General features: G+C 40.7%; 2 protein-coding genes and 1 long non-coding RNA gene across 3 annotated transcripts; 2 read left to right on the top strand and 1 right to left on the bottom strand.

The window, feature by feature from the left end:
* The first annotated feature begins 4744 nt into the window (after nt 1–4744).
* Nucleotides 4745–5538, top strand: LOC127753794 (uncharacterized). The gene is made up of 3 exons (XR_008012698.1): nt 4745–4842; nt 4957–5058; nt 5159–5538. It is a non-coding gene; the product is annotated as an uncharacterized LOC127753794 (long non-coding RNA).
* Nucleotides 5539–7242: 1704 nt separating this feature from the next.
* LOC127755850 (disease resistance protein PIK6-NP-like) lies at nt 7243–10242 on the top strand. The gene has a single exon (XM_052281477.1). The coding sequence runs from the start codon at nt 7243–7245 to the stop codon at nt 10240–10242; it is 3000 nt and encodes a 999-aa protein (XP_052137437.1).
* A 6037-nt stretch (nt 10243–16279) lies between these two features.
* On the bottom strand, nt 16280–19198 carry LOC127755849 (disease resistance protein Pik-2-like). Its single transcript, XM_052281476.1, has one exon. The coding sequence runs from the start codon at nt 19196–19198 to the stop codon at nt 16280–16282; it is 2919 nt and encodes a 972-aa protein (XP_052137436.1).
* Between the last annotated feature and the right edge of the window lie 2115 nt (nt 19199–21313).

Below are 21313 nucleotides of genomic sequence, written 5' to 3'. Positions count from 1 at the left end.
AACCGTCGATCGAAAAAAAAGTAGTAAATATATACAAACACCAGTATGTAGTATATTATAGAGGATTCTAGAAAATCCTTCTTCTGTAATGTGATATATTTATTAAATCTTAAAAATCTTATATGCAAAACTTTATATTTTGAGTACTGCCGGCATCTTTCAAAAATATTTTTATATTTGCAGTTTTTTAAAATAAAACGGCAGTTGAATAAGGTAAAAACTATTAGGTAACGTTTGGTTGTTTACCAACATGAGTTATATGCCCATCGCGATGAGCCCCATTCCGGCTTGAGCCCTAAGTCAGCCTTGCTCGCCCCTGGAAGTTATGATTAGTCTAAGGTTCTGAACGAACGGTGAGCCTCGCTAGGCCATGTCAAGCTAGGCTTAAATTCAAACACATTCTTTTTTTATACAACAATTTTGCAAATTCTAAGTATTCTACACCGTAAACTTTCTCTTTATCTCTGACCGTTAATTGTTTTAAAGAAAATATAGATACTAAAAAACATGACGTACCATCATAATACTTTCCACAGTAAATATAACAAAACTTATTAAAACATCATTAAAAAAATATTACTGCTCAAATAGAAAATCTCACTGGTTAAAAAGAATAAGTAAAAGCTAACGAATAAAGCATCAATCATTTTGAGTATATATATATATATATATATATATATATATATATATATATATATATATATATATATATATATATATATATATATATCATTTCAAATATAAACTAAATAATTCTTATGAAAGACCCGATGATATTTATATGCATAGGTGAGCAATGAATAGTATCAGTGGGATATAAAATATCCAGCGCGCAAAGTGGCGCGCCCATTTTCTAGTTATCTCGATTATCGGCCTATGCTGTCCTCTCATCTCATCCTTTATTTTTTTAACGAATCGGCACTTCCTCTCATCTCTTCCTAACTATTTGGCTTTAGTTGCCCTGCTGCACTGCCTCGCCGTACTATCATCTTCCTCACACATTTAGCTCTGATCACAACACTTCTGTGCTTTGCATGCACATATATATGATGTAAACTCCAACTTAGGTGAAACTCACATGTAGATGAGATGATGGTGGATAAATATGTATGTACAAATTTGATTTTTATTTGTGAGATATCATAATAACGAATTTCAAACGAATCGATAGGATTGTTTTCTGATTTGAAATACATGCACATTCACAATAATTGATGATTTAAGTGATACCCCGGTCCAAGTTAAAGGATTGGTAGTATATTTTGACTCTTGGGAGCTATGAAAATTTGGGCCAGAAAATTCTAACGAAAATGCTGCAAGATAGAGTAAACTGTAAACTAGCCCCACCTTATCTGATGCGTATCGCTTAAAAGTGGGAAAGTAGCTAGGCTCTGCAAGAGGCAAATTAGCTCGATTGCACGCATACGCGTTAGATATTAGTAATTATATGAATATATATTATGACAAATCAGCGTCCAAAGCGTGACGGTGAAGACTTTTCAAAATAAAATATACCCTATTTATAAAAAATTACTATGTAGGTAATATAAATTAAGTACAGCTGGTAGCATTAATCTATGCACCAAAAGATTAATTAACACTAATACGACCATGCAGAGTTGACGTGCTAATTAGTTTTATTGTCATGCAGTTCACACGCTGACAAGCACATTCGACATCATACCTATTGTCATTTCTTGCAATTGATGCGGAAAATCTCAGAGATAATAATCTTCCATGAACTAGGGATAAATTTTAAAACTATTGCGGGCATATGGACTAATTAAGAGGGGTCATCAATCGTGTGTTATTATGTCAGGACAAGCATAGCAAGTACTACTCTATCCTTTTTTAATATATAGTAACACCGTTGACTTTTTTATATGTTTATTTATTCGTTTTATTAAAAATAATTATCATTTATTTTATTGTAACTTAATTTATTATTAAATATTTTTTAAAGCATGACTTAATATTTTTATAATTGTAAAATAATTTGAATAACAAGAATGATGAAACGTTTGTATGTCATATATATTAAAGAAACAAAGATAGTATGAACTAGCAAGTACGTACGTCATGCATGATCATATATTCTGTGGAGGAGCCTAGCTTGGCCCAGCCTCCCAACAACCTTCCTGTTTGCATTCATATACTCCCTCCATCTTTTAACGACTGTAATTTTAGGTGGTGTTTAGAAATGAGGGACTAAACTTTAATCTTTAGTACCTTTTACGAAAGCATAATGGACTAAAAAATATGTTTTTTAACAAATTTCTAGACTAAGGTACCTTAGTCTAGAAATTTGTTAAAAAAACTTTTTTTTTTGCATTAATGAAAGGCATAGTACTATTTTAATCTGTTCTTGACTAGCTGAAAGTGTAATTTAAGGGAGGGAAGGAGTATCTGTTTTAAGAACACTAATATGAGATTTTGAAGGATAATAATATCCCTTCCCAATGTACAATGCATGTATAAGTTGTCTCTTCCACTGTCCAAAAGCTAGCCAGCTTGAGTACTTACTTAGTACTCCCTCCAGTTTTTTTTTTATATGACGTTGAACTAGCCAACATCATACATATATATATATATATATATATATATATATATATATATATATATATATATATATATATATGTATGGAGGTAGTACTAAACAATTTGTACGGAGGTAGTACTCCCTCAATCCATAAAAGTTACACATATTACTTTTGACACCAAGACCAAAGAGAAATTAAATCACCTTGGATGTTACAAAATCAAGTAGTGAATGCAAGTATGCAACCAATGAGTATTTAGAGGACTCCTTGGGATCTAATAAAACATTTAATTTATCTCTTCATTTAAGTCTTGATGCATAAAGACTACAAACAGGAACAACTTATTTGGAAAACCTCAAATGTGAAATAGGTGTTACTTTTGTGGACGGAGGGAATACTAAATAATTTGTCAACACATGTGAATATATAAGTTATGAAGATGAAGAGATTAAGTGTTTTACGTAAAACGATGTGATAATAACATACGATTAATTGAATTTTAATTATTACAAACTTGAAAAATGAATTAATCTAATATTTCAGAGCAATTTTCATATAGAAAATTTTCGCATGAAACAAACCGTTTAGCAGTTAGAAAAATGTGCCATGATTATCCAAAATTTAATCTGGTCCGTAGGTATATATTTGCAAGACTGACTTAGCTCGGTCAATGAAGTCTTTCTATAATTAATTGGTGGTTGTTAGGATGTTTCGTCTCCTATTTTGGCTTTACGTTTACACGCATCTACTCCCTCCGTTTCATAATGTAAGACTTTATAACATTGCTCATATTTATATAGATGTTTATGTCTATAAATATCTATATAAATGTGAGTAATGCTAAAAAGTTTTACATCATGAAATGGAAGAAGTAGCTTTCTCCCACTAATTGTATACGTCCGTCCGCATGCATATGCAAGATAGAACAGATATATATATATATATATATATATATATATATATATATATATATATATATATATATATATATATATATATATATATATATATATATAGGTTTTCCAATATTTATCTTTGTGTTGACTTTAGTTTTGGATTAGTTCAAGTAATTAATCAAGTTGGCATGCAACTCACACCTGATTATTTCAAATACCTCCCCTCGCGGTTGTTAGGACTTCAGAGCTAATCATACATGCATGCAAATTAGTAAAATTCTCTCCCCGGAAAAAAATTTTGGGAAATTGTTTTCATCCATTTCTTACGTGTCACCTAAATAGTCATTAAAAATTTGAAAGAAATGACAAGATATATTAATATGAAATATATCACTCTACAAGCATCCAAATTCAAATTCAACTTTTACGAGCCATAACAAAAATAACAAGTATAACTGAGAATGTACGTTAACTATTTTAGTTTAATTTATTTTTATTTGCAACCTGTAGATTGAATTTAGTTTTGCATGTTTGTAGAGTGATATATTTCATATTAATATATATTATTATTATTTTTAAATTTTTTAGTGATTATTTAGGGAAGGGATGCCCTATTGAGAGATGAAATATAATATAATTCCCGAAAAATAAATATACTATCATTCACTTTATCAACGCAAATCTAACCCCAAAAGTCCAACCGATTCCTTACAACCGCGGTATCTATCTTATGTACTTCCCGGCAGCTAGATCATCACTAGCTTTCTTGACTATCCACATTTTAGTCTCACTACTAGAAAAAGCATTTTTCTTAATGTGGGGGTATTTTTTTCGCAGGCGAACATGACCCTTGAAACCAAATGACCGCTCTATGTTAATTTTGAGATGCACAGACATCAGTGCCACCTTGACTGGAAAATTTCTCCTACAATCCTAGCAAAGCTAAAGAAGTGCACTTGCTGTCATGCTCAGTGGTGGAGCTACATACTATGTCCGAGGGCCCAAAAAACCGGTCCAAAATTTTTTTATATAGTTCATCTATTTTTTATCGTATGTGCACATCCTCAGTTAAAACTTAGATGCGCTCATCAGTTTAAACTCGGTCCAAAATAGAGTATGGGAAACTACTAGCCGTTGGATCAGGTGCGTGCGGCTCAGATTGAGTGAACCTCCTTCGCGAAATGCCTTCGGTTTCAGAAACAAATGAGGCCCAGCCCATTTAGGGGTTGCCTTAATAGAGCCCACCACGGCCCATTTAGGGGTTTCTCCTCTCGAACGAATCGGACCACCCTTCGCCGCCGTCGAGCACAGCACCGCCGCTTCGCCGGCGGCGGCGGAGAGGAAATGAGGAATGTTCAAGCAGGAAGGATACAAGGTCGACGTTTGCTGCTGGCCGGCGTTGGCAGGTGAGTAGAGTAATAGTAGCCTTATGATCTTCGATTGCTAGATCAATCGCCTGCACTTTGGTAGGAGATCGGAGCGAGGGGATAACTAACTGCATGTGCCGCGGCGGATTTCAGGGGAAAGGTTTGGTTCTTCTCGGCCGGGTGAATCGCGATTTTACTGGGGATCTCGCCTCTGCCAAATGCGTGAGAGGAGTCACACCCGCGCGTGTACTGTAGGTATAATTTCCCCCAATTTTTGCAGTTCCAATTAGAAAATTTTCATTGTAACAGTGATTTGGGCTTATATCTGAATACATTTTGGTCGGTTTGATGAAAGATTCGCAGCTGCACCTTCGAGTTGGGAAACAAGCTTAGCAGTGGCAACTGTGGAAGATACATAAATAATTAAGGAACCTTTATTTAATGTTGATGCATAAATAAAGAAGGAACATTTTGCCTTACAGCTACTCCTGAATCATCTGAAGATTATTGGTATGAAGCCCCTCCACTGTCAGCCAGCTGCTGGTGAGCTCATCAGCAGCCTCCTTGAGCTCGTCGTCGGCCAAGATACGCTTCCGAAATCCGAAGATGTTCTTGCTGGTCGGCTTCGCCTCACTGGTAAGGAAAGCTATCTGGCTATGATCAATTGTTCTGGTTTACGCTTTGTTCTTGGTACTGTTTACACGTAGCGCTGGATTTTACCCTTACACTGTACTACTGTAGAACCTAACAAGTAGTATAAAACACACAAGATTTTGATTTCAATTTCGTTCTATCCATTCTATCAGCAGATGTAGGAATAACTCCCTGCTTATATTGTTTTGAACCGCGTCATGTACTGGATTGAATTACTATTGTAGTACAAAAATGTTCTTTTTCACACTAGCTTGATGAAATTTCCACCTTGCAATTAGGACGTGCTGATTATCAGTTGGTCACCATTGTAGTCATCTCCTTCGCAAGCAGACTAGTAGTCAATAAATAAGTATAAGCAAACATGATATACCAAATTGTATGGTTGCGTGTTTGAATTTTAGATTCAATATATCAGATAGCACGAACACAAACATATGAAAAGACTGACTTACATAATTGATGTTCATCGTGGATCGCGGGACGTTGAACGGTTCTTGTTTACAAAACTAGCGTGGTGGCCCGCGCAGATTGCGCGGCTAGCATCATTATATTTTCTCTTATGTAATAGCATATATGTTTTCTCAATGTATTATTCAAATATATTAAAATGACAATATAATTTTAAATTTTGTACTAACTTTACGAAACTACTAATGTGTAATATTTATATTGTATTATATATACATGTTAGTTATTAATTATTTTTAATATCAACTTTTAGTTATTTGTAAATTATATTCCAATATAGACTCTAGACTTGTCTTTCAATATTTCTATTTTTTTAATTCCGAATTTTCGTTATCTGTAAATTGTATTTCTATATAGGCTCTAGGCTCTTCTACCATTTGTAAATTGTATTTTTATACGGACTCTAAACTCTATTTTAATTTTATTATGTTTATTCCAAATTTTAGGTTAATTTTAAATTCCTATATGGACTCTATACTCTACTTGTAATATTCGTTATTTTTTAATTCCGAATTTCTATTTTTTTTCTTAATTGTATTTCTATATGGACTCTATACTCCACTTCTAATATTCCTTATTTTTATTTTTTTTCCTTAATTGTATTTCTATATGGACTCTATACTCTATTTCTAATATTCCTTATTTTTAATTCCTAATTTCAGTTATTTCATAATTGTATTTCTATATGGACTCTATACTCTACTTCTAATATTCCTTATTTTTAATTCCGAATTTCAGTTATTTTCTAATTGTATTTCTTTATGGACTCTATACTCTACCTCTAATATTCCTTATTTTTAATTCCTAATTTCAGTTATTTCCTAATTGTATTTTTATATGGACTTTATACTCTACTTCTAATATTCCTTATTTTTAATTCCGAATTTCAGTTATTTCCTTATTGTATTTCTACATAGACTCTAGTCTCCTCTTCTAATATTTCTTATTTTTTTAATTCCGAATTTCAGTTTTTTCCTAATTGTATTTCTATATGGACTCTAGTCTTCTCTTCTAATATTCCTTTTTTTTTAATTCCGAATTTCAGCTAATTCTAAATTGTATTTAATTGTATTTCTATATGGACTCTGTTTTTTCTTTTTTTCCGATTAATGTGAGAATTTCTAGGCTGTGAGAGCGAACGTGGAGGCTCCTTTTTCTATTCCTTTAATAATATAATAGATTAATCCACTGTTATGATCATTTTCCACAACTACCATATATACCACGCATTCTGCATAATTAAGGGGTGTAATCGATTTCTCGGTAAACTGTAAACAAACGAAAATTTGATAGCCAGGGCGATCCACCAAGAGATGCATGGCACAGCTCGCCGTGAGCACCGTGCACGCGCTGCTGGGCGTCATCAGCAAGGAGGCGGAGCTCCTGGTCGGCGTCCGCGGCGACGTGCAGTTCATCAGGGACGAGATGGAGAGCATCACCGGCCTGCTCCGCCACCTCGCCGGCACCAAGGAGCGTGCCAGCGACCACCAGGTCCGAGCTTGGATCAAGCAGGTCATGGAGCTCGCCTACGACTCCAACAACTGCGTCGAGAGGTACGCGGCGACGCGCTCACGCCCCGGCGACCGCAAGGGCTTCTTCGGACGCCTTCGGTGGGCGGCCGGGCTGCCGCGGGCGACGGTGGTTCGCCGCCAGGTCGCCGCCCGGATCAGGAAGCTCAAGGTCCGGGCGCGCGAGGTCGGTGAGCGCCAGCACCGGTACGGCGTCGCCGTCCCTCCCAAGACGGACGGCGCCGGCGGCGAGCGTGCCAGCAGGAATACGCTCGGCGGTGACGCTGACGCTGACGCCTCCTCCAGACGACGAGCCGCCGTGCTCGACTACACGACTGACATGCTGGCGGAGAGCACCAAGGAGCTGATCAAGTGTGTCCTCGACTATGGAATGCCAAAAGACGGCGCCGCGGGCGTGCAACCGTCGCGGCGGCTTAGCACGGTGGTGATCATCGCGCCAGATGGCGCCGATGGAGCCACCCTTGCGGACAGAGTGCACACGTATTACAAGCATCAATTCTCCGGCGTCACCGCCACGCCGCCGCCGCCGCTGTTCGAGCGAGTTCTCAGCGTCGCCGTCGAGCGGCCTCTGAATGTCGAGACGATCATGGATCGCATGGTCATCCAACTCCGCACCGAAGGCTATATTGGGAGAGTGAACGACGACGTTGCTGCTGGTGCTGGATCTCAATATCTCAGATCCTCATTGGCTCTCACTTCTCTTGTACGGCGGCCATGGAATTGGAAGATGGCTCTCACAGCACTCACTGCATCTGCGTCCACTACAGATGATGAGGTGATGCTCCAGCTCCAGCAATGTCTGCGAGGAAAAAGGTTGCTGCTACATCTTTCCAACATGGATTATCCTCAGATAGTTGTTCAGATGAAAGCGCTACTACTGGACACGTTGGATTGCTCTCCCGGTAGCGTGCTGGTGATCTCCTCCAAGCAGAGAGAGGTTGTCAGCTGCTTCTCTCCAACAAAGACCGTGTTCTACTCTCATACCCAATTCCACATAGATAAGGCCGGCAAATATCTCCCCGAAAGTTACACCCAAATTATGCAAGATGTAAGGGGTGTCCTCAAGATGTGCGATATGGATGACTACTGCACCAAGCTGTTCCTGACGGCGCTGTGCAACAACCCGAATCGGACATCGGAGGAGCTCAGGGACCTGTCGGAAAGCCTTGCGAGCTTGGACAACAAGATGAAGAAGAACAACCGGATGCTTGCCTTCTGCTACCAGGGGCTGCCTGATGAGTACAAGAACTGCCTGTGGTACACGGCCGTGTTCACTCGAGGGATCTACGATGTCCGAGGATCAAGCTTGGCAAGGCAATGGGTAGCCGAAGGATTGATCGCCAAATCAGGCAACAGGAGCGCGAAGGAGGAAGCCGAGCTCTGCCTCGACATGCTTCGCTGCCAGGACCTCATCCTCGCTCGCCGTGGTGACGACAAGACCTATGGCGTGAACCCTCCGGTCATCGCCATGGCAGCAAGGGCCACCGCAGCAGGCGCCACGGTCGACGACCTGCTGGACACAAAGCAGCTGCCCCTCGACTTGGATCTCCACTTCTCCATCCACAACGGGATTCGGATCCGTCAGCTGGATTGCACCACGGATCCCAGGCTGCAAAGGAGAAGCGTCATGGAGTTCCTGAGAAATCCGCCCACCTCGTCGAGGCTTCAGCTGCTCAGAGTGCTGGATCTCGAAGGCTGCGTGGGCATCACCAACCGGCACCTCAGAAACATGTGCAAGATCCGCAAGCTCAAGTACCTAAGCCTGCGTGGCACCGAGGTTGCCAAGCTGCCCAAGCGCCTGGATCAGCTAGATCAGCTCAAGACGCTCGACATCCGACAAACCAAAGTGCAGGTGTTCGACCCGAGGCTGCCCAAGCTAGCTCATCTCCTCGTTGGCCGCACCGACTGCCAGGGTGAAGACGCCGCCTCTGTTAAGTCTTGGGAGACATTCTCCACAGTGAGCATGCATGATCGTCATGGTGTTCCTAATCCTGCGTGGTACAGCATGACTGATTTGGAGACACTGTCCCATGTTAGGGTTTCCCAAATCATGGAGTTGGCCAAAGTCCGTGACAACCTGAAGAATCTGAGGAAGCTAGGCATAGTCCTGTGCGGCGGCGACGACGGCAGATCAGGCAGCAACCTGAATGATGATCTGTTCGATCAGATCAACAAGCTGAACGAATTAGCTTTCCTCCGATCCCTGTCAATCCGAATGGAGGTGTCAGGAGTGTTCTGGGATTCGACGAATGCTGTTGTACTGGCAACTCCCTTGCAACAACTGGAGAGTCTGCGCATCTGCGGCTTCAGAGGCTCGCTGCTGTCTCGCCGGATCAAGGAGCTCCACAACCTCACCAAGCTAACCCTCCGTGACACTCTGATGAACGAGGCCGCCCTCGGCATCCTCGGCGAGCTCAAATCCCTGCATCACCTCGGTCTACGCTACCACTCGTTCGATGCAAGTGCTCTCACCTTCAGGAGAAGCCACTTCGAAAAACTCGTACATCTCGTCGTCGAGGACGACACGGTTGTCACCATCACCTTTGCTCCTGAAGCTGCACCCAAGCTCGCCAAGATCGCCTGGTCCTTCCAACTGATGGAGTCCCTGACAGGTATCAAGAACCTTGGGAGGTTGAAACGCATCCAACTCAAGCGGTCGGCAGGAGACATCGCCACAGACGAGTATCCCCAATTGCGGCAAGAGATCAAGGAGCACCCTAATAAGCCTGTACTTGACTGCCCAACGAAAGACGGTCAAGCAAATCATGTGGCTGCCGCTACTAGCTAGTTTAATTTGATGCTGCTAGCTAGACCCCTGCTACGTACGCACTTAAGATTATGAGGTACTCCTAACAATTACTCCCTCCGTATTTTAATGTATGATGTCGTTGACTTTTCGACCAACATTTGACCATTCGTTTTATTCAAAATTTTTGTGCAAATATGAAAATATTTATGTCATGCTTAAAGAACATTTGATGACGAATCAAGTCATAATAAAATAAATAATAATTACATAATTTTTTTTAACTAGAAAGAAAGCTCGCGCACATGCGCGGGCACCTTCTTATATAATGAGTGAAATTTTATTATGAATATTTATGTGTGTGTTTTTTATTAAAATATTTTTTATTATATTATAAAGTTAAATGTATTTTGTGTGATTTGAGCGCTGGTTATTTTCTTATAATTACCCTTGTAACATTTAAATTCTAAAATAAAATTATTTGAGAACATGCGGTTTTGAATTGATGAGAAAATATTGTGTCGAAACAAAGGAGGTGGTTCCTATAAGAAAATTCAGGATATTTAACTCCCCGGTAGGATATCTTACAACCAAAAAAAATCCTTCATTCAAATAGAACTCGTAAAATGTTTGAATTTTTCTATTTACTGTGGGTTTTAAATCTAGCAACATTTGCTCAATTTCCAATTGTAAAGGCCGCCTTAAGGTTGTTTCACTGTTAAGATTCCTAGGTGCAACCCACATGCTTATTGGTATGATGTTCAACTGGCCACACATTTATTTTTAACCTATTGTCTATATTGCTAGATGAATACTTATTATGATTAGTGACTTTATAGATCATATGTGTAATTGGGATGCTATGATCATCTTTCTTATGAATATTTATTTATCTCCTAATAAGATCGTTTTAAAAGTATCAAGGTCAATTTGTATAGGTACATAGCCCTCATAGGCATGTTAAGAGAAATTAATTAAGTTAGTAGAAAGTCGTTAGACGCCTGACAGGATATAAGTAATAGATGGAGGTCCATTTGTGTCTTTTTTACATATAGATAATTTTAATTTCAGTTGATAAGGAGATAAAAAAAATAGAGAGAAAAGAATGGCGCACGCTGTACGCGAGCAGGGAGGAAGGGAGATTTCAGATGTTCTTTTTCTAAATGATTAATCTAACAAACTAAAATTATGTGTCAGATGTTTAAGTCGAAGCTGATGGTCGAATGTTTTGTTTTCTTGTCAGAATTTTTACGATTTTCTCTTATTTAAGAGAACGATCTTAAGAGTGTATTTTCTCCGATTTAAGAGAATGACATAATATCTTAGAAGCATTTATAAGATGCGTACTTTTTACTGTGTTACAATGTTGGGGGGGGGGCTATTTTTTTAATATTACTCATAGATCTGTTCATTTTACTTTTATTAGATATAATTTAATTATTATCAAGTTATATACAATGACAAAAATATATATCATTAATTTTTATAGTTTTAAAATTGCTTAAATGACACGCAAAAGTTAGAAAAGGTAGCCCCAATTAATGTGACATTTCTCTCTTTACAGTTGAATTAAAGAGGACATGAGTTTTAAAATGTAAAATATCTAAAGACATAAGCAGATCAAATATTAGCATTATAATTTAGATGCTGCATTTGCTTAATTGTTTGGCATACAATTTTTGCTTTTCTAAAAGAATGAAAATAGGAGAAAAAATAGGTGAAAAAAGGGGGAAAGAATTAGGGGGGGGGGGGGGTTGAGCAGACGTACGTATGTACGTACATGCAATTGCCAACAGGCCGAGGTGGGCCTAGGGATAAGGATATGTTTTTTCTAACAAATCTAATGGTTATAAATAATGGTCCACAAAATTTAATAAAAATCAATGGTTATACGTTGTGTCCTTTTAAGGATTTCTCTAATTTATAGGATGCCACGTGGCGGCTTAGGAGCATTTATAGAATACCACGTGGAGACTTAGGAACGTTTGTAGGAAGTTTAGTGTTGATTAATTTTTTATTATAAATCCTTATGTGGAAGACTTTTAAGGAAAAAGTCTGAATTACACCCTTAAACAATAAGAACGGTACGAATTGTCCCGGTTATATATAATCTGATCTCTCACCATCGTTCGCAAACATATAAACTAATATATTTTTTGTTTTGTTTTTTCTTTTATTATACATCTGATTTACCTATGTATGTTCATGAGTAATATACAATGGAATAATCTATATTGTCAAAATTATTTGTCCTAGTTATTAACATTATATAGATGAGAATGACATAATTAAAAAGATATAATGTGGTTCTATGCGGTATTTTCGATGATATGTGTATATGTTTTTTCTAGCAAATACTAAGCACATACTTTTTCCTTTTTTTGGAGACAAATATATTTTCTCTTAGGGTAGGTGTGTGTATGTGTATTTATATGATGGGTGAGCACATGTTTATATATGCGCTCGTGGTTGCTTTTTTTAAGGAAACGTGATTGTCTTATACATCTTTAGTAAAAAAATACTTTCAAAAAATTTAGCAAGATGGCGTGAAGCGGTGCTGCGGCCGCGTGAATTCTTTGACAAACTTTCCAAGGGTGGCTGCTACGCATATGCACAAATTGAGGAAAATCTCATAGCCACAAAGAAAGAAAGAAAAAACTATTCGATGGAGCTGATCTGGTACACATTCTTCTTTTTTTTTTCCTTTATGACATTTCTTGCGTAGATATAGATATAAAATAATGGTTGAAAATGATATATCCACGGGTTATGTATAAATAAGTAGCTAGATTTTGTTTTTTATATATAGGATGACCCTTATATATATACAGTACATACTCCTGGGTTCATAGAACCATTTTTCTATATATTTTTTCTTAGATAAGCACGAGATATGCAATATTTGATACTTAATTAATCTTACGCTGATGGCATGCTTTGTTTCGCATGTCCTAGATAAGCTCATCCAATGAGATAGACCGAATGAAGCTTAAGAGATAAAAGGGCATCCACATGGTGTAAAAAATATATATGGTTGTTAATTTTCCAAAAAAAAATATATGAATACAGAAACATAGAATATATGAAAATACATTCTTGATAAATTTAATAATGTCATTTGGATATATCAGTATTACACAATAGGGAGTGAGTAAATTTTTAAAATGCTACTCAAAATTTAAATTGTTTTTTAATTATAAGTCCAATTTAATTGTGATATACAATCATATAGTCTATAATGTTAATTATTAATATTTTTTATGGATGTTTCAATGAGATGCACTATTTAGAATAAAACTTAAAATAACATATATTTTTACAACTTAAAACATATGGTTAACATGAACTTTTTAGTTTTTCATCTAATCTAAGTATATAAGAAGGAAAAAGAAAAGGACAGAGGGGATATGTACATACATCGGACATACAGACGTACAGGTCCAGGGGACACGCCCGAGTAACGTGGGATTTTTTTAGATAGATTGATTTGTTTTTTTCTTAAAAAAAGAAGATCTAGTGGTTAAAAATAATGGGTCCACCAGATTAAATGAAAACCGATGGTTGGATGTTAAAGCTCCACGTGCCGATCTAGGAGCGTTTGTAGGAGCGCCACATGGCGGCTTGAGAGCGTTTGTAGAAAGTTTAATGGACTTTTAGTATATAATAGATAAGACAAATGGTCAAACGTTGGACAAAAAGTCAACGGTGTCATATATTAAAATATGGAGGTAGTACTTCGCAGGTGTTTGCAGTTTTGCACTTGTTCTTGAGTATTGTTTAGGTTCTGTGTGGGCTCTGTGGAACACTCATCACTGCTTGGAATTGGTAATATTTGTGTGTTTCCCATCAACTGTCATGGTCTGATGTGTTGTTGGACATGTAATAAGCACTGAGGATTTTGGAAGGAATAATTATCATGTATCAGATTGAGTTTTCTGCTTCACAAGAACCAGCTGGTTATTTCTGAACCTATAAATCCATACCAATGATCGATGAAAGCTCCATCAATCAAATTCTCTGGATCATCACAATAGGATTTGCTGAGCTGCTAGCTTCAGGTTGATGCCTCGATGGAGAGCAGTGGCTACATGATTACTAACGGAGCTGAAGCTGCGAGCAGAGTTGAAAAAGACTCGAGCAGCTAGCTACTCAGAGTCTACTGCAGCAACACAGAATCATATATTTATGCTGTGCAAAAAACTGAGGCTTTAGTGGTGTTTAGCTTTTTTTTTTTTGAAACTGTTAGTCGAAGCTCTGAGCAGGCACTTTTGTGGTTGGGTTTAAAATCCGGTAGCTGTATTTGTCGATGGTAAATGTGCTCTGAACTGTTTTGGACCTTATAATCGTTTCGTTTTCTTAAATGAAAACGGGAGAGGATCCTGCCTCTCTTTCTATAAAAAGAATTGATGTGCAAAAGGGGCAATTAATTTGTGACCTGCTGGACGTAGACATGCTATTTACGTGTTTTAATAGATAACGTCGTTTATTTTTCGTCACATGTATCTCCGTGTTTTAATAGAAAACTTTCAAATCAGATTTGAAAACTTTCAACTCGAGATTTAAAATTTTCAACTCAAAATCTAAAACTTTCAACTCAAAACATGCTAAAGATTAAAAAAAAAATAAAAAAGTGGGGAAAAAAGCGAAAAAATCGGTAAAAAAAAACGAAAAAAAGGCGTGGGAGGAGGCGCTGGGCCTTCGGGCCTGAAATTAGCTATCGCGTAGCAACACACCTCGGGCCGCTCTGAACGCCGTTCTATCATAAGTGATGAGTGGCCCAGCTAGCTCTTTGGGCCGTCACGGTGCATTTTACTGGGCCAGAAGCTGCAGTCCGTTTCGATTTCGGCTCACATAGCCCAACCTCTCACAAGAGCCGTGGGAAGGTAAATCGTCGCCAATGGCGTTGGGCGCTGGCATGCCGCCGCCGCCGCCGCTCCCTCCGTTCGCCGGAAGGCATCCCTTCCCGCCGTGGCACCTCTCCTCCTACCCACCCGCCCACCCGCATTGTATTCCACGCCTTGGGCGAGTCTCGGCGACTTCGCCGCCGCCACAGCAACCGCCACGGTTCCTTCCCTTCGCCGCCGTCGACCACCGGAGTCCGGGCGGCGGCGGAGGGATGTTCTGGCAGGAAGGGTGCATTGGTACGGAGTCTGGGGAAACTTTGTGCCGCAGGTTGGTGTCGGCAAGTGAGCAGTAGCCTTATGAGCTTCGATTGCTATATCAATCGCCTGAACTTTGGTAGGAGATCGGAGCGAGAGGGATGACTAACTGCATGTGTCGCGGCGGATTTCAGGGGGAAAGGTTTGGTTCTTCTCGGCCGGGTGAATCGTGATTTTACTGGGGATCTCGCCTCCGCCGAATGCGTGGGACGATTCACACCCGCGCGTGTACTGTAGGTATAATCTTCCCCCCATTTTTGCAGTTCCAAGTAAAAAAATTTCATTTTAATATTGATTTGTGCTTATATCTGAATACATTTTGGTCGGTTTGATGAAAGATTCGCAGCTGCACCTTGGAGTTCTGTATATCATGTTGGAATCTTAGATGCTGATGAAATGACTGAACTGAAACCGTTCTCACCCATCAACACTACTGATTGTTTGGTTTGGGTCATCTTATATGTGCCTACTGATTCTGGATTTCTGTCAGGAATTCTGCTGCATCTTTCTTTGCCTAGCATGCAATCAACTAAACAGAGCATTACCCTTGACATGGTGCAATCTTTGACTAGATGGTGCGCTGGTGTATACTAATGCAAATGGATGTGTATTGCTTTGATGAGGGAGGCCACTGTTGTAATTGTACATTGGTGATATTTGCCATGTATCTACAGGAGATTTCAATGAGAAGACTAAGGCAACTTTTGTACAACAGAAATGCTTCCGGAAGATATAGTTGCAACAAGCTTAATAGTGGTAACTGTGGAGGATACATATAAATCAAACAAACTGAAAATCCAACACAAGTAAAATTTAACATGGATGCATCAAGAAAAAAGAGGTTTGCTTTGCGTCCACTTATTACTATCTTCATTGTAGAACACAGATGCAAGCACCAGACATTCAGAATTTCGGAAGCTTCAGTGAAGATCATTCCATTGCTCGTGTCTGAAAACTGGATTATTATGGTGTCCTGCTATGGCCTGTTCGACCTCGCCTATGTTTCTTGCACTTCCATGTAGCTCGAGCTCTTTCAGCTGCTGAAGGTGCTGTACTCCAGACAGAGAGTCAATGGCGGCGATCGACAATATCACTCTCTCAAGCCTTGGAGCTGCTCCGTAATCGAAGATAATGTCAAGGAGGCTATTGTCCTGGACAACAAGAGCTACGAGGTTCCGAAATGCTCCACTCCTGAATGATAGACTGCTACCCATGGTTGAATTGCATTGGAGCTTGAGGCACCGCAGGCTGCCAAGCTGTCCCAGGATACCGAGAACATGTTCTGTGAGTGAAGTCTCATGCAGAGTTATCTTGGAAAGTTGGTGGAGGTCACCAATCCAACCAAGCAATGCACTTCTGATGCCACTGATGTTTAGCTTCTGAACAAACTTTGGAGGTGAGAAGGGAAATGACGCGGGTACCATGTCATCCCTTTTGCGAGCATCGTCTTTGGCTAACTTCAGCCGTTCCATCCGGATTGACAAAGAGTGCAGGCTTCTATCCAACATATCGATTTGTCGGAACAAGTAATCCAGATTACAAGCTGCATTACCTTGCAAGAGTACTCCCAATTTTCTGAGTCGTCGTAGCTGACAAATGCCCATTAGCCCAGTGAGGCCACTGGAAACCTCAGCATAGCATAGTATCTCCAACTTTCCCATCCTCACAATTTTTCGAGGCATGAGCACAGTGGAAAACGAGCAAGATTCCTTTTCCTTGAGATTGTTTTTCTTGCTAGGACAATTGGAGCAACCAGCAAGTAGGTGCTTCAGCCCAGGAAGGATAACATTCTTTCCTGGGAATGCCTTTATCTGGGTTTGCCGGATGTCAAGCGTCTCCAGGTACTGTAGCTTGTCGATCTTCTTGGGCAAGTGGGAAACATCTGTATTCCTGAGGCTCAAATACTTGAGTTGAAATATCTTGCAAATGCTGTTCAGGTGATACTTCTCCAATCCTTTGCAGCCTTCTAGATCAAGTACATTGAGGCGTAATCCTAGTTGAGCAGATTCCTGAATTGATCTAAGTAACATGGATATGCCAGCCAAGGGATCCACTGACTTCGTAGTGAAGCAACACCTTGTCATGCTCCAACAGTCGTTGAAATGAGAAGCACGAAGCTTGATCCGCGATACCTGCTGCAATCTTTCTCCATTGTGGATGGGAAGGCGGTGAGCCAAGTCGACTGGTAGCTTTGTGTACACAAAGTTGTCATCTCTGATGACCCAAGCAATGAAGTCACGGACTAGATTGTGCACTCTACAGCTGTTTACTTTGCCTGAATTGCCAATGTCACCAGGAAGAACAAATCTTTGAGCGAGAAGAGCATCAAAACATCGGTTGGCAACATCAAATGCACTCAGCCCATCTCTTTCAGCTATTAGGCCTTCTGCAATCCATCGTCTGAGCAGGCTCGTTCTCCTGATGTTGTGGTCGTTGGGGAAAATGGTAAGATACAACAAGCAGCTCCTGTAATCGCAGGGCAACGCGTTGTAGCAGAATGTGAGCATCTTCTCGGCATTGGACAGCCACGAAGACAGATGCAGAGGGCTGCAGAAGCACAAGCTATTGCCGAAGTCGTGCAGTTCCTGTAGGGTCTTGTTAGGATTGGCATAAAGGAAGCGGAGCAGCATCTTCATGCTAAAGATACAGGGGGAACATTTCACTAAAATGCTGCGAAGAACCTCCTCCTTGAGACCAGCTTTGCCATGACCACTGTCACTAATCAAGTTAGCTGCTCTCACGAGGAAGAAATCAACTAAGGAGCGGTTATGCTCCTCCTGGATACACCTTAGATCATATATTCTGTAAGGACAAAATGACTGTGCCACTTCAGGCAAGCTTGTGGTGACAAGTATAGCACTGGGAGCAGAATTACCGCAGTGGAGAGCAGCTTCGATATCTTTCCAGAGCGACTCGGAGCAGACATCATCAAGAACAATAAGGAACCTTTTACCTTCCAGCTGCTCCTGAATCATCAGTGCGATTTGGCTGTTTCCCCATGTTCCCATGTCCTGCAGATTATTGGCATGAAGCCCTACAATCTGCGCGAGTATGTCCCGGAGTACTTGCTGGGGAGATTGGTTGGAGCCGACCGAGATCCATGCCTTTTGGTCTGCCAACCTTGAGGAATAACCTTTGTACACTTGCTCAGCTAGAGTGGTTTTGCCCATACCACGGGAGCCGACAATGGGGACGATTCTGAGATCTGATCTGCCATCTCCTTCCACTGTCAGCCAGCTGGTGAGCTCATCGGCAGCCTCCTTGAACAGACCAGAGTCGTCCTCGGCCAAGATACGCCTCCGAAGATGCTCCTGCTGATCGGCTTCACTGTCACCGGTAAGGAAAGCTTGCTGGCTACGATCGCTGGCCATGCCAGACTGCGGCTCCTGCTCGGTAGCCGTGCCATGGAGAGGATACCTCTGCTGCCTCTGGCTAACCTCCACTACCCGGATCTTGATGTCCTGGATTTGGATAGCCAACCGGTAGCGCGCCGGCAACGTGCTGACGAACCGGGGGAGACGGCGCACGGAGCCCCAGAGGCCACCCGGCGAGCGGTGGCTGGTGGTGCCGAGGCACCGCAAGTACTGGTCGACGCAGTACTGGGAATGGTTGGCGAGGTCCTTGACCTGGTTCATCCATGCCTGGAGCTGGTGATCCATGCGCCCCTTGCGGGCGTGGTTGAGGAGGAAGCCGTTCATGCTCTCCATCTCGTCCCGGATGAACTGCACCTCGCGTCTCAGCCCGCCTAGCAGCTGCACTTGGTCGGAGAGGACGTCAGTCAGCCGGCCGACGAGGGACTTCACGGCAGAGTGGGTGGAGCTGAGGCCAAAACCATCCATATCTGGGATCTCCGTCGCTCAGCTCGCTCATCAGACACACACCATGGCTAAGTAGGAAGGATGAACTCAGCCTGAACAGGTGGAAGTGCAACTGGAGAGGGGGAAAGTATACTACTAGCAATCTGGAGTCTATTTAATGAGCCCCAGCTTCATCCTTCATCTCCTTTTAACATCACCAAGTCAGCAAGTGTGCAACCACATGCTAAGCAGAATCAAAGGATCCAGATCCTCTAAGGTACCATTACATTTCCACAAACACAGTCAAATTAATTCATGACTTGCAATGTGAATCGTCAACATATTACATATCGATTTCTCCGTTCGGACTATTTGGTCTCACCTCACCTATAAACTATTACACTGAATTTGGTGGGAACAAGATTCGTAATATAGGCACATCACGCTAGTAACGGAGGTAGTTGGTATGTATTTGTCTATTCTGTTTGTTTATGAAATCCTTAATTTAGTCTGCTAGGACCAACAGCCATGTGGATTTTGAACAAGTCAGGAATCGACTTGTTTTGAGTATGAATGATACTTCTGAAAAAAAAAAAGACAAGATAACCTAGAATAATACCAGGCATGTATGCATTCTAGCTGGAAAGTAACATTGATTGGTTCATTCTTTGTTTACATTCTTGTGTACCAGATGCTGCCTTCATTCATCCAAGATGTGGATTTTACCAAATTTGACCGGAGTCACATGCCTACTGGAAGACAAATTCAGTCAGGCTCATGGATGCATGATTAATTGAATTACTCGCGGAGCTGGAGGCCTGGAGCTGAAGGTAGGTCGATCATATGGTCATTGGATAGTAGTACTCTCTCCGTTTTTTTAATATACGACGTCATTGACTTTTTGACATACATTTAACCATTCGTCTTATTTAAAAAAATTATATAATTATTATTTATTTTATTGTGACTTGATTTATCATTAAATGTTTTTAAGCATGACTTAAATATATTTATATGTGTACAAAAATTTTGAATAATACGAATGATTAAATGTTTTTCAAAAATTAACGGTGTCATATATTAAAAACGAAGGTAGTATCATTGAATTTCAGTGTGTAATTCTGTATCTGTTGCTGTGCAAAAGGGCATTAATTTGTAACCTGGTGGACATGGACTTACTCATATACATGTCCCTTGCAGCTTCTTTGTATGCTCCGTATAATTTGGTTCATAAAGGTATTCATTCAGTATAGATATTCTTTACAGTGTGCATATTTGAGTCTTTACAGTGTGCATATTTGAGTGTGTGTTTAACTGTTTAGGCTCTTCGTTTCTTATGAAAGTGGGAGATAAACTTTTGGATTAAAATGACACGCTTTTCAAACGGCTAATGGTGTGTTTCGTGCGAAAACTTTCTATATGAAAGTTGTTCTAAAATATCAGATTAATCTATTTTTCAAGTTTGTAATAATTAAAACTCAATTAATCATACGTTATTAATATCTCGTTTTACGTGAAACACTTAATCTTCATGTTCATCTTCAGGATATTCAACTACCACCTTACTGAGTCACATTCTATCAGAAGAAGCGAGCAGCCCAGCTAAGTCTTTGGGGCGTCGTGGTGCATTTTTACTGGGCCAGGAGCTGCAGTCGGTCTTGGTTTCGGCCCACATAGCCCAACCTCTCACCGGAGAGAGGGAAGAGAAACATCGCCACGCCACCGCCGCACCGTCTCTCGCGTTGGGGGACAGCTCACCGCCGGCATGCCGCCGCCGTCCGCCGGACGGCATCACACCCAGCCGTGGCACGTCTCGGCGACTTCGCCGCCGTCGACCACTGGAGTCCAGAGCGGCGGTGGGATGTTCTGGCGGGAGGGATATGCATGGTTAAAGACTGGGCAACGTTTGCCGCAGATCGGCGTCGGCAGATGAGGTGAGCAGGAGTAGCCTTACGAGCTTCGATTGCTAGATTACTCGCCTGCACTTTGGTGGGGAATCAGGGTGAGGGGATAACTAACTGCATGTGTCGCGGCGGATTTCAGGGGATAACTAACTGAATCGGGAGGATTTCACATCCGCGCGCGTAAGCAAGCCAAGGTAAAATTCTCCCACCTTTTTTTTTTTTTTTTTTTTTTTTGCAATTCCGTGTAGAAGAA

This window comes from Oryza glaberrima, chromosome 11 (assembly GCF_000147395.1).
Source record: "Oryza glaberrima chromosome 11, OglaRS2, whole genome shotgun sequence".
Classification (NCBI taxonomy): domain Eukaryota; kingdom Viridiplantae; phylum Streptophyta; class Magnoliopsida; order Poales; family Poaceae; genus Oryza; species Oryza glaberrima.
The sequence above is the reverse complement of the archived record's forward strand: the minus strand, read 5'-3'. Positions and strand labels throughout refer to the sequence as shown.